We start from the raw sequence: 14,028 nt of genomic DNA, 5'->3' as shown, positions 1-14,028 counted from the left end.
AACTCCTGAACTAATTACACTGAGACCAATGAGGCGTCTCCAAATGAGGTGACAACTCCCTTGAAGTGAGTTCCCCCGGTTTGACGACATGCACCTGTAACACACTTCCCCTGACGGCGGAGCTTCAGAGCTGTTTGGAGCTGTTTTTGCCTTTGTTTTTTTTTCCTCGTTCACACGCTGAAGCTCACAGACAACAGAAGTCCTGGGTCCGCTCCGTGCCAGGTAAGACACTTTTCTGTGATAACAAGCCGCGTGTGGACTGGAGACAAACACACACAAACACACACACACACACACACACACAGGTTTACCTGTGTGCTGCGCGTAAAAACTCTCATGCGCAGCTTAACGAGACATGGCTGATGGTAACCTTTTAATCTGACAACTATTCTGCCAACAATGTTATATCAGTCATTTTAGTGAGAGTGAAGGAAAGTGTGTGTGTTTTAATCCAGATTTTTGCCAACAGCTTCATGCATGTTTCATTAGTGTGTTCTTTCCACTTCACTTTTCACCTCGGATGTTTTTAATCATACATGGTTTGTGTTCGTTGGTATGAGCAAACTCCCTGAGCTGTTATCCCAGTCCAACCAGTTCTGTAGCAGGATAATAATGACTTCCCCTGTGGCACTGCTGCTGCTGCTGCTGCTGGTTGTCCCTGTTTGATGACATATTTAACATCTCTAAGAGTTCACCCTGACAGAAACTTATTATTATTTGAACCTGTCATTGTTATTATTATTATTTAATCTGAGCAGTGCAGACGAGCAGATGGACCAGGTGTCCAACCGGTCAGGAGTGGGCAGTGATGACATCACAGATGAGACGACATCCATGGTGGAGGACAGGTGGGGGAGCTCAGAGGAAGATGAGGTAAACACTTGTTACTGGCTCTTTTAAACAAGGATATGGAAAAAAAAAAACAAAAAAACTTTTGAGTGCCCTCTTGTGGCTCAGCGTCGTCACACCTTCATGTTTCACCTCATACAAGTGGGATTGCAGTTTCCTCTCGGAAGCAAAGACCCAGAGGGTTAATGATGCTGATTGTCTGTTTGCACAAAGTCACAGGAGGTGTTTCTCCCTCCGAGTCTGTCTGAGCTGTGGTCAGAAGTTAAACGCAGCTCATTATTTCACCATGGCAGAATGAAATGCTGACATTTTGAACACTGTGTGTCTCTGCAATGTCCACCTGTCCTCCATCAGAGCTCTGATCCTCAGGGACTGTGTCTCGCTGCACCTCAGACTCCTCTGCCGACCTACAAACAGAGGTTTGACGAGTTTAAGAAGTTGTTCAAGGAGCTGCCAGAGTCAGAGAGACTCATAGTGGGTGAGTGTCATCCCGGTGTCCCCCCTTAATCCACATACTATTAGTAATTCATTAACTGGTGAATTAAAAAATGATTATGCTCCTGAATGTTATGATAAGATAAGAAAAGATCAAATAAACCTTTACTAGTCCCACAACGGTGACATTTACAGTTCAAGGATTGCAGCTCAAAGTGCTTCACAATAAAAGGAAATTGAGATTTAAAAGACAAATACAACAATAAAACACAACACAGGGTGGAATGAAAAAGAAAAGTCTAAAGCCAAGAGATTAAAAACCCTGTTTTAACTTTAAAATAAAGCAAAAGATGCAAATGAAATGGTAAAACACGACACAGGGTGGAATAAAATAGGAAAAGGCTTGATTTTAGAGATTTAAACCCCTGTTTTAACTAAAATCAACTAAAAATGCAAATAAAACACAACACAGGGTGGAATAAAAAGGAGCTAGTTGAAGGTTTGAGTAAAAAGGTTTTAAGTCTTTTTTTTTTTTAAGTCTTTCTAGTGATCTGGCTTCCCTGATATCTAAGAGTAGTGTGCTCCAACGTTTATGGGCGTAAGTAACAAAGGTGGCTTCCCCAAATTTTATATAGAAGACTTAATATTATTGTAGAGATAAATGTAAACAGTCAAACACACAAAAGTAAAACACACAAAATGGAATAACATCCAGGACTTTGTTTGTTATAGAGTAGATTTATTAAAAAAAATTTATGAATTTCTTTCAACATCATGGAACCTGGAACAACATGGAAGAAACACTGAGCGTGTTTCAGTTAGGCTTTTTTCCAAGCAGATGTTGTAGAACATAATTAAGGGTGTTGCGTTTTTCTTTCCACCACTGCTCATTATTCTTTGTGTTCGATTGGTGTTGTGAGAAGGAAAAGGTCAAAAATGTTTTTCTCATCTCAATTAAAACAAACAAACAAACAAACATCTCACGCATCCTACACCTGTAAACACAAGCTGAAATGTACAGTGTGTACAATTTAGCAACATTTATTAAAATATCCCTCAGTAAAAACATGGTGATTGAAAATGATGGCCTACACACCACAGATCTGACTCCTGATATGAATATGAATATAAAAGGCTTCATGAAAAACGATGAATACAAGCAGGTGTTAGTAAACTTACAAAATGATATAAAGTGTAAAACGTGTGGCACACATCCAGCAATGTCCCACTACACTGGCCTGTGGCCATGTATATTCTTTTTTCCCTCAGATTACCCATGTGCCCTCCAGCGGGACATCCTCCTTCAGGGACGCCTCTACCTGTCAGAGAGGTGGCTCTGTTTCTACAGCAATGTGTTTCGGGGCACGAAGGTAAACACTACAGAGAGGGGGAGGTGGGAGGTTCACACTGTGTTCTAGTCAATGCAACATATGGACAAACAAAATGCATGGATATATAGCTCATATACATTCCTCCTTTTCCTCCGACATACTGTACATTTCAACAATGACAATTTACAGAAGGTTTAGTTTTATCGTTATTATGGCAGGTTTGTACTCACACTTTTGTTACTGAAGTAAGTTAAACATTATTGTCCAATAGAGGTGGAAAGTAATGAATTATATTTACTTGCATTACTATAACTGAGTATTTATTTTGTGTACTTGTACTTTTAAAAAACATTTTTAAAATGTGTAATTTTACTTTTACCTAAGTCTGGGTTTTTTGGAAGTACTGTACCTTTACTACGTTTTAATCACAAAATTGGCCTGAGGACAGGTGGATAATGAGGATAGGTGGACATTGAGGACAGGTGAATGACAAGGACATGTGAGTGAATGATGAGTACAGGTGGACAATGAGGACAGACAGGTGAATGAATGACAAGGACAGGTGAATGGCGAGGACATGTGAGTGAATGATGAGGACAGGGGAATGAATGACGAGTGAATGACAAGGACATGTGAATGAAAGATGAGGACAGGGGAATGAATGACGAGGACATAAGTGAATGACAAGGACATGTGAATGTAAGATGAGGACAGGTGAATGAATGATGAGGACATGTGAGTGAAAGACGAGGACAGGTGAGTGAATGATGAGGACATTTGAGTGAATGACTAGGACAGGTGAATTGGCGTTACAGATTTGTGTCCCCTTGTCCTTTTTGCACGACACAAGAAAGAACCCCAACCTTGTTAAAAAAGTAAGTAAAGTAACTTTTACTCTTGTTTTACTTCAACTTCTGTACATTTTATACCAGTACTTTTTACTTGTATCAAAAATAGTGGCACGTTTACTCTTTCCACCTCTGTTGCTGTCACAATGTATAAATAACAAGACTGTTAAAACTGGCAAGTTCAGAGTTCAAATAAATGTGTACACTTAGCACAAAAGATTTGTTGTGAATAGGTTTTGTGCATAGTTGCATTTCTTTCAGTCATTCTTTATCACTTTTAGGAGCAGACATGATGATGACGCTAACGGGCTGATGTAATTATAATGAAATGTTAAACGGGAAGAATCGGCACGCAATGTTTTGCAACCATGTGCAACAGATTACAGAACTTACAAAAAGGATTCACTAACTGCAACACATGGTCACGCTGGATATACTCACTGGTCACATTATTAGGTACAGAGTGCTGTTAATGTGCTGTGTGTTTAGACATGGTCAACCTTGCTCGCTGTACATTTCGTCATTTTTGACCATTCTCTGTAAACTGTAGAGATGGTTGTGTGTGAAAAGCAGGGGCGCTCAGCCACGCCACATGACACAGTCACTTAAATCGTCTGTCTCTCCCATTCTTCACCACGTTTTCATGCCTAAATTACTTATTCTATGCATTTGTTTTTACAATCCAGTGCCTACAACTATGTCTGCTAAGCTCATGCCTCTCTTCACAAGAGCTCTAACTTCTGTGTGACCGTCTAATTGTGTCTAAAAGTGGATTCTTTGTCGAGCATGTGTGCGCTGACTGCTGTGCCCTTTGACCTCCTTTTTATAGATTACACTGACGTTGAAAGACATCATGACGGTGAGCAAAGAGAAAACGGCGCGCCTGATTCCCAATGCCATCCAGATCAGCATGAGCTCAGAGAAGGTGCGTGTTTTGAAAAGAGCCAAAGTCCAAACTGAGTCATGTCTCACTCTTGATAAACATGTCATTTATTATTATTATTATTTTTTATTTCTCCTCACTCTCAGTTCTTCTTCACGTCCTTCTCCGCGCGAGAGAAAAGTTACCTGACCATTTTCCGCATGTGGCAAAACACGCTGTTGAACAAGGTAAAGTCCTGCAGGACAGCTGCAAAGTCCCGCACTTATCTGATCTGCCCAGAGTACATTCACACTGTCTCACCCCGTCTGTCTCTGAGGTCACAGCAGCACGGTTTACTCACAGGGGACGACAGGGGCGAGCTTTTTATCTGTCGTTAACGACACACTCAGGTACTGTGTTTGGAATATTTTACTTCCACGTACGACAGAGAGCAGCTCAGCAGCAGCTTTACCCAAATATTTCTACTGCACAAAGTAAATAGATTAGAAAGTAAGAACTGGAGGACTTTGAAAACGTAAATGCACTCACTTGTGTTGACACTTGCAGACGCAAACGGCTGTAATCATTTTTAAACGGTTTGTGTTGTGTTTGATTATGTATTTTCCAGATTATTTTGTCAGTAAACAGCGGTAACACTGAATTATGCTCTCTGATAGCAGACTTCAAACTACCGTTAAAATTATAAAGACGGGTAGATTCTTTCCATCATGGCCGACTGTTAAATGGTGTCGAAAACAGAGATTATCAAACACAGTGTTTGTCAGTGTCAGCCGATTTCCAGAGGCTAAAAGAGTTGAACTGTTGTTGAATTAGAATGATATTTGAACAGTGTTTTATTGACCGTATGTCACAAGTAGTTGTATTTATTTGACTATTACCTCCACTGTGAAGGTTATGTTTTCACCTGTTTAACTCAAACTGATTTTAATGAAAATTTCTAGGGGTGTTGATTACTGAAGTTACCGAATTTCGATGGTGATCCAGATCTGGATTTTGGATTTGGGAGTTCAAAATCCATGTAATATCCCCATATATAGGTCAGTATGACTCTAGTTTGGTCGGAATCCAAATCCTTGATTCAATCTGACGGTGTCACTGTGGGAAAGTGAGTGGCTTGATAGAGATTTTGTGCTCTCTGCAGCACCAGCAGCACAGTTCATGTTTAGGCGTCTATGTCATTAATTAATTGGACAATGCTGACGTGAGCAGAAGTAAACACGACAGTTGATTCATTCTCCTGGAAGTTCAGGGGGCCAAATGCCACCTAATATTTGCTCTTCTGTGGTGATCACTGCATGCTCTTTGTTTACTTCATTGTTTTGCATGAGGAGGACAGGTGGATTATGGGGACTGGTGAATGATGTGGACAGGTGGATGATGGGTACAGGTGAGGACAGGTGAATTGGTGTTACTGAGTGAGTGACATTTGACCCATTTTGACTGAGACATTATGTGTTTACATATTTTATTTTGTCATCACTTTCGTTTGTAAAGGTTTGCCTTTAATTAAAATCAATTCATGTGAGATTTGTGTCCCCCTGTCCTTTTTGCATGACACAAGAAAGAACCCCAACTTAGAGTACAAGCTACTTTTTTACTTTAACTTGAGGACATTTTTAGACCTTAAGTAAAATGTTATAAAAAGGGACAGTGGTATAATATTGCAGGTCTCTGGCTTTATGTCTTCTTTAAATAGATGGATGTGTATAATGGCCCACACTTATGTCAATATATGTACAGGCGACCCACGGGGATGCGGGTCTAGGGGGGATCTGGAGCACAAACACCTGTGCAGTGAAAACATCCCCGTACTAAAGTTCATTGACCTCTCTCCGCACAGGTGTGGCAACAGCGCCTGATTTGCATCGAGGACGTTGTTTCCTTTCAGCGCAAACGCACTCGCTTGACGCTCCCGTTCGCGTCGGTGAAAGTGTCAAAAGTGCCCGCGGACTCGCGCAATAAAAACAAAGAACCCCGGAGCTTCTGCAAGCATTGAAATTCGCCGTCAAACTCACTCTCGACAGGTAGAACGAGCTGTTATTTACTCTTTATCTCGCGGAGGATCGGGGCGGTGCGTCGCTTTCACGCAGATCCAGGACTTCCTGGATGCGAGTCCGAGGTTATAGATGTGTGAGTGAGGGCCAGTGAAAGATCACAGCTGCGCGGAAATGTCCACGGACAAGTAAGTGAAGCCTGTGAAAATGCAACTTGTTCTCTGTGTCGTGTGTCAAATATTCTAATACTATAACTCCGTGTGCTTTTCCACGTGGTTTAAATAATATAACTGTGTTAATATTGAGCGCTTTATCACGTTTCTTCCCCCTGGAATGGCACAATTGGTTTGTTTATAATCTCACCAAACTGTGGCGTGCAGAGTACTTTCTTCTGAATGCTTCTCTATGTAGATAAACTGTGTAATTTTCATTCAGGGGACATTTCATTTCTCACACTGAGCTGTCAAGGGTTAACAGAAACAGTGCTAGATGAGTATCTAAGTGGTTATGACACACACACACACACACACAGACCACAATGTTTAGAGTTTGGTTGCTAAGAATGGAGATAAGATTAAATTGTCCTGTGTGTGTGGGACTGCCCTTGATTACACATGCAACCAGAGGTGGAAAGAAAAAAGTACAGAAATATTCTACTCAAGTAAAAGTACCACTGTTTTGATAAGACTCAAGTAAAAGTACTGGTCTTAAGTTAAAAAATGTAGCTTGTTTAAAATGTACTCGGAGTAAAAGTTACTTGGTTACTTTAATAATAAGTTTGGGGTTCTTTCTTGTGTTGTGCCAAAAGGACAAGGGGACACAAATCTCACATGAATTGTTTTTAATTAAAGTCAAACCTGACACAAATGAAAGTGCTGACAAAATAAAATATGTAAACACGTTATGTATCAGTCAACACGGGTCACAAATGTCACTCACTCAGGGACCTTAATTACCTGTCCTCATTTACCTGTCTTTGTCATTCACCTGTCCTTATCATTCACCTGTCCTCTTCATTTATTTATTTAAATTCAGGCCAAATATTTTAAAATGTAACCATATACAGTACTTCCCAAAAAAACATACTTAAGTAAAAGTAAAACTACACATTTTAAAAATGTACACAAAAAACCTACTCCATTACAATAATGCGAGTAAATGTAATTCATTACTTTCCATTTTCTTTTCTTCATGCATCTGCTCAGGCGCAGAAGTTGCTGATGTTCAAACTGTTTCTCTGCTCTTCGAGGTTTTATTTATTTATTGATTCCTCCTCCTCTTTCAGCCTCTGACCTGCTTGGAGTTTTGGCAGATGGTGAAACAGCATTATGGGCATGAACTGGGCCTGAGCTATGACGAAATGGAGAGCCTTCAGATAAGCACAGAATCAAGCATGCAGACCAGGTGAGCACGCACACACCTGACTCTCTCTTCTTTATAACATGTCATTATAATACATAGAAATGCATTCAACACCACCTGTTTGTTTGTTTGTTTTTTTTGTTTGTTTCCCCTGCAGCCCGACTGTGAGGCCCAGTGGTGGTGGTGATGATGGTGGTCTAGGGAAGATGGAGCGACCTCCCTCCCTCCGGCTGTCCGGGGTGGAGCTTGGGCCTTTAGAGACCTCGACGCCTCAAGGGGAGGATTTGCCTTCTTTTGGCTCACAGAATTCAGCAAACACGGTAATTAATGTTCTTTTTTTATTATTATTATTATTATTATTATTATTCCTCACTGTTTCTCTTGTGCAAATGTATTTAAAAATGCCCTTCCCCCACAGGATGACTCTCGCAACACCCCGTCTCTGAGATATAGTCCCGCTCCGCCGCTGGACCGCGTGGCACCAGAGCGCAGTTCCAAGCGCTCCGCACATTCTCTTGACCTCAACGCCAATGAGAATGGGATTTCCGAGCCCAGTGCTTCAGATAGCATTGAAGAAGGTTCGGAAAAAACAAACAAACCCAAAAACAGGAGGATAGATAAGTGCATGTGTTTTTGAATTTTATTATTCTCCTCTTTCTCTACAGTTGAGGAGCGAGTGGGTCTGTCCGAGGTGCCCGGTCGAGTCTTTTTAAACAAGGTCTTCCACATCAGCGCCACCAAAATGTTTGAGCTGCTCTTCTCTGACTCGACGTTTATCCGCAGATTCATGAACATCAGAAAGATTACAAGTAAGAGAAACTCGTTTGTGCCATTCCAAAAATCACGTTTCCTCACAGTTCAAGCTGCCATGTTATGTCCTTATGTGGTTTTTATTTTCATTTTTTTAGATCCAACTTTTACTGCTTGGCAAAAGGACGCGACAGGAAACATGAAGAGGAGTCTGAATTACACCGTAACCATCAACAACCCACTGATTGGCAAGTTCTCCACAGCCACAGAGAACCAGGTGTGTTTCACATCGTCATGAATTGTGTTTACATGCCCCATCGGGTGAGTTAAGACAATTTATTAATTGAATCTTTCAGACTCTGTACAAAGAGTCTAGGGATGGTCGGTATTACCTTGTGGACGCTGAGGTCTACACCCACGACGTCCCTTATCACGATTACTTCTACACCCACAACCGATACTGCATCATAAGTAACTCCAAACGGAAATGTCGACTAAGGTAATAATGTGTTTCAGAGTTCCGTTTATTTGTGGACTCGTATTTTATCCGGATGTGGGGATTTTAAAGGTGTTTTCTACTGCCAGGATCTACACTGATGTGAAGTACAAGAAGCAGCCCTGGGGTCTGGTCAAGTCCTTCATCACTAAGAACTCCTGGAGTAGCATAGAGGACTATTTCCAGCAGCTCGGTGAGTTGAAAGCTCTTTTTGCACACTGTGTAGTGTGAGCACTTCCTTGACGTTTTTCCTACCTTCCAGCTGCGTTTGCAAGCAAACAAGGAAGTTTTTTATTTATTTTTTATTTACTGACCCTTTGAGCAAATGTTGTCCAAATGTAATGAATCCTTTGTGGCGTCAAAACCACTTTTTTATAAGATGGCTACACAATTATTTCCCGTAATTGTGTGCAAGCTGAGCCGATAATGATGTGACGTGACACATGCTTGATATGGGAGACATGCATGACTGAAAAAAATGTAGATAAAAATCAGCGAAAACCATTTTAGCTTAGTCATATTTGGGCTGTATTTCTTCTTTTTGGGAGAACAATATTGTTTCACAGTTCGAGATTTATGTCTTTGAAATAACCCGGCACAAATGTGTTAATAGCTTCATGAATGGTCTAAAATGACTGTATTGGACTAATATAGGTATCGGTATCAGACACAAAAGTCCCATCCCTAAATAAAATGTCTATTATTTGTGATGTCACAGAAATGGAACTGCTGGAGGAGGAAGCGGAGCTTAATCAAGGAGGCGGTGATTCTGGGAAGATCGGCGGACTCCGGAGACGAAGGAGGACGTACAGCCGGACGCTGCCAGAACACATGAAGCCAAACAAGCAGTATGTGCAGGAGTCACAGCAGCTCAGAGATGGCAACATGGGTACATTAACTCTTTAAATACTGCTGTTGTAGCTAATCTGGAGGAGGGTTTAGCCATTACAGTACTAGCCATAATCGCTGGATTTGATATTGGGAAGGCAACCATTTTTTAATTTTAATATGATCAATAAAACTTAAATATAAGGTAAATGTAAGTATTAAAGTAGTAAAAATATTATATGATGCAGAGGAAAACGTCGCCTTTGACTCTCATCAAAGGATACAAAATTGAAGATATAACATGTTGGTGAACTCTAAATCACTCCGCTTTATCCTGCACATCTGAACCTGGCGGCTGCTGCCCTGAAATGACATGTTTATCTGTCTGTTTAATGTACATACAGTTGTAAGTAAACAATAACTGTTGGGGGTAGTAAAATATTAAATAAGAGACTCAAGAACATCAATTTCAATTGCCTCAACGGCAGCAAGAAAACAACGCACACAACAAAACAATCACTGCTGTTGAAAACCACAGAGGAGGTTGTACCTGTATCACTGTTGTATGTGCTCACACTCTTTTGACACATCCTGACACAACGTTTATATCTCAAAGTTGTTTCAAAATCCTGCGTCCTAGGTTTTCTCCTAACATCGACTACAGCTCAGTGTTTGCCTTTGAGACTGCCGGCACTTGAAAAGCAGTCAATCTGTAATATTGATCTGTTCTACTGGTTTTCAGGCCCCATAGAAATGAAAGCTTCGCGTCAATGGAGCACAACCACCATAGTTGCTGTGATGAGTCTGATGTGAGTAAACAACCGATAAAAAATAAAAGCCAGAGTTTGTGTTTCTCACACAACACAAAGTGTGTGTGTGTGTGTGTGTGTGTGTGTGTGTGTGTGTATACATACAGGATAGATACATACATACAGTATATGTATACATATAGATATATATAACGTTGTTACAAATGTCTCTCTGTCTTTTTTTGCCAGTGTTGCACATCAGCATTCCTTTTTGATTTTGGATGCTTCCTGTTTTCTTTCAGTCTGCTCATTCTGACGGTGCTGAATCTGGGTCTGTTTTTTAAGTTGTCGGCAATGGAGGACGTCGCCCACCGCATGTACCTGAGCACAAAGCAACGGCTGAGGGAGAAGACTGAGGCCAGGTCAGATAATTCTCTGCTTTTATGCCACTCAGGAAGCTGTAGTCTGTGAGGGTGAAGAGGGGTTTACTGTTAGTTTCTCAGTCTTTTTATATTTATATATTTGTGTTGCGCTGTGTCGCCAACCCACAGACTGTAGAAGCAAGCTCTTGTTCAGATGAGTCACAATGTTCAAACTGTTTTTATGTTACAGTCATGGCCTTACACCAGCCCTTGGCCCTCTTCTTTCAATTACTTTTTATATTTTGTGTCTGTTTTTGTATCTAGTGCTTTCTTTTATGGAGAAAAAGTTCATAACATCATCTTTTATTATTATTTTTTTATGTTGTGACAGCTTGGCCCATGAGTATGGCTCCAGAGAGGGACCTGGGTACAGGACCAAAGACGAGATGTACCTGCTAAAAACGGTTCTGCAGGACTCCATTAACCTTTTAGAGCAGGTGAGCCATTCAGTGTTTATTTTATCTATATCATGACGTGAGACAGGATACCGTCTTAAAGTTTGGATATCCAGAAGGAATCTGATGATGTGAATGAAATGTACTAAATATAAATCAAATATTGTATAATGATTAAAAGAGTTGAAAGTTACTTAATAGATGTTTGTGTTATGGCAGATTTTGACCATATTTACAGCCAATTTCATTTAACGTTAAAAAGCCTGTATTTTAAGCATGTAATACAGTTCATAAACGCATACATTTACAGTATATTGTCACTCTCTCTCAAATAATTAGTCCAGAGAAACAACCTGTGTGTAGAGGTTAAACAGTTATTTTGGAAAAATCTGTGTACAGTTCTGCTTTTTTTTTTAGCTGTTTAATGTCGTTCTTACAGTATATAAATATATCAATTCTCCTTGTCCTCCACAGCTCCGCAGCTCCCTCATAGTGCTGCAACAAAACTTTGCCATGGCCAATCAGACGGCAGCGCCACAGTGACACCGCACACGCGTGGAGTGCGCATCGGAGCAACCGATCCCCGGCTCTGCAGAGGAAAGGACTGTGGCACTGAACTGCCTCTGATGTTGCCACATACAGTCAACGTGGGGGGTTACACTTCCTAATGCCTGTGGTGGGTCATCAGATGGCGGGATATTTTTAAACGTGAGGACTGAATGACGGGAGGATGAAGCGACATCGGATGGAGCAGTGCGTTAAGAGACTTCTAAAACAGTGACACCAGTGTCTTGATGTGCCGTTGTGCATTCATGATGGACCTTTAATGATGGTGGACACTGTTGTTGTGATTTGATATTATTTAACAACTTTCTCTTGGTAAATTTGCACATGTTTTAATTTTTGCACAAGTGCCTGTTGAGTAGGTTGTGTTTTAGACATCCTTTTTTTTAGACTATTTTTTCCCTTAATAAAAAAGTAGAATCAGCAGCTCTAATTTTTTTAAGTTATTTTCCCTCTCTCTCTTTGGTAATCATTAAATATTTTTTATTCTAAAGTTACATTGCAGGTAAAAAAAAAAAGATTTTAGTGCAATATATCATGAGTCCAATCAGGTGTACGGAGATGACGGCTGATAGTGTTTTTATGTTAAGTTTATTATGGACAAATTTGAGGGGATTCAGTGTAAAGTAAGTAATCCAAAAACTGGTGACACTTGATTTTACTTGTCTTCTTTATGTAAAATCACATTGCGTATGTCTGTCTGTTTGTCTTCCTCCTTCTATTCTGGGTGTGTGTAGGGTCAGTGGGACTGCCTCAGGTTACCTCAGTGCTGCACTTTTGACTCTGTCAGCACAAGATGCAAATTTAGTTCTGTGGTTTTTGGATGATATATGATCATGTTTATTTGGGGTTTTTTCTTTGTCACTCGTTGCCTTGAGCCTTGTTTGATGTTTACAGTGTTGCCAGACACCTCGTCACTGTATAATCTTCTCCAGCATTTCCAACCTACAATCACTTAAATGTCTTGTTTCTGTTATGTATATTGTGTATACTTTATTGACGAGCAGTGTTGTAATAAACAAAATCTCTTTCTTGCATGTGCTGCCACCATTTTTTCAAAGAAACACTATTATATTAGGGCAAGTTGCTCTGAGTAGTGATTTTTATTCTGCCGCGTAATTATTGATACAGACATTGTCAAATGTAGTAGTTTTTATGCAAATTAAATATTTGGATGACTGTATTTCCATGATAGATAGAAATTAGCAGATGGAATTCTAAAAACTCAGTCCACTTTATCATTTAAATTATTTATCAGACTCACTGCAGATTTCATTTCTGTGTAATTGTTTCACCCGGCAGTTTAATTCCACTGAGAACACTGACAATTTACTGTATAAACTTATGTTTCTGGATCATGCAAAAATGATCCTGAAGCTGCAGCTGTAGTCCAGTCCTTGTGTAGATACCAAAAGAAAACTTTATGTTTTAAGTGATGTGTATCAGGAGATTTTGTTAATAGATGTTCTTCTAATAGAATTATCATTTTGTTACAGGCAATGTTGGTAGGAGCTGAATACCAAATAAAAAGACAAAGACAAATGTGTAGTGGCAACTTATCCAAAAAGAGGACCTTCCTTGAATGATATTATTGCAGGACTTGAACTTTCTGTAAAATTGGCATCAGAATTTTTATTGGATTTAAGTCTTGGAGTCAAACTGCAACAGTGGCAAGGAAGGAAACGTCCTGCTCCATCCACCAGTTGTGGACCTGTGAGGCCCAATGAGGGGAAAACGCAATTTACCTCAATTTAATTATTACAAAAGCAGGACAATTACACGAGCCTTAAACTATTTTTTAAAAAAAACAGTACACATTTAAAGTGCTAAATATGAGCAAATGCCACACAATAAAACTTAATTATATATTACTTTTAATGACCAAATTATAATACTTATCACTACACTGCCTTATGTTCTTTATTATTACACATTTTCTTCTATCTTATACAATACATTATATACACACTATAAAGGCCTGATTCAAAGTTCTAATGTTTGAATTTCTGATTGTGTAATTAAATGTTTTGGTGCATACTGCATATCTTTGACATGAAAATACACGTTGTCAATTATATTTAAGGTGTTACAAGTACTTAGTATTTTCACAAGTTAATTGGGG

The 14,028-nt window shown here is 39.8% G+C and overlaps 1 protein-coding gene across 2 annotated transcripts; it reads left to right on the top strand.

Annotated features, from left to right (window-relative positions):
• Window positions 1-42: 42 nt before the first annotated feature.
• Window positions 43-12,943, top strand: gramd1c (GRAM domain containing 1c). 2 transcript variants are annotated; one of them, XR_006361361.1, is made up of 18 exons: window positions 43-222; window positions 759-873; window positions 1,204-1,327; window positions 2,554-2,654; window positions 4,293-4,388; window positions 4,493-4,573; window positions 7,626-7,744; window positions 7,860-8,022; window positions 8,121-8,280; window positions 8,368-8,511; window positions 8,611-8,729; window positions 8,809-8,951; window positions 9,038-9,141; window positions 9,667-9,837; window positions 10,519-10,585; window positions 10,871-10,947; window positions 11,279-11,384; window positions 11,817-11,968. XR_006361361.1 is itself a non-coding variant. In XM_044039241.1 (18 exons), the coding sequence occupies exons 2-18, from the start codon at window positions 772-774 to the stop codon at window positions 11,883-11,885; spliced, it is 1,989 nt and encodes a 662-aa protein (XP_043895176.1). In that variant the 5' UTR covers window positions 48-222; window positions 759-771; the 3' UTR covers window positions 11,886-12,943. The 2 variants fall into 2 exon arrangements, 1 of the variants encoding a protein (XP_043895176.1); XM_044039241.1 differs by having other exon boundaries at window positions 48-222; window positions 10,828-10,947; window positions 11,817-12,943.
• Window positions 12,944-14,028: the final 1,085 nt, after the last annotated feature.

Source organism: Solea senegalensis, linkage group LG1 (assembly GCF_019176455.1).
Source record: "Solea senegalensis isolate Sse05_10M linkage group LG1, IFAPA_SoseM_1, whole genome shotgun sequence".
NCBI classification, from domain to species: Eukaryota; Metazoa; Chordata; class Actinopteri; order Pleuronectiformes; family Soleidae; genus Solea; species Solea senegalensis.
Note: the sequence above shows the minus strand (reverse complement) of the source record. Positions and strands in the feature narration are given on the sequence as shown.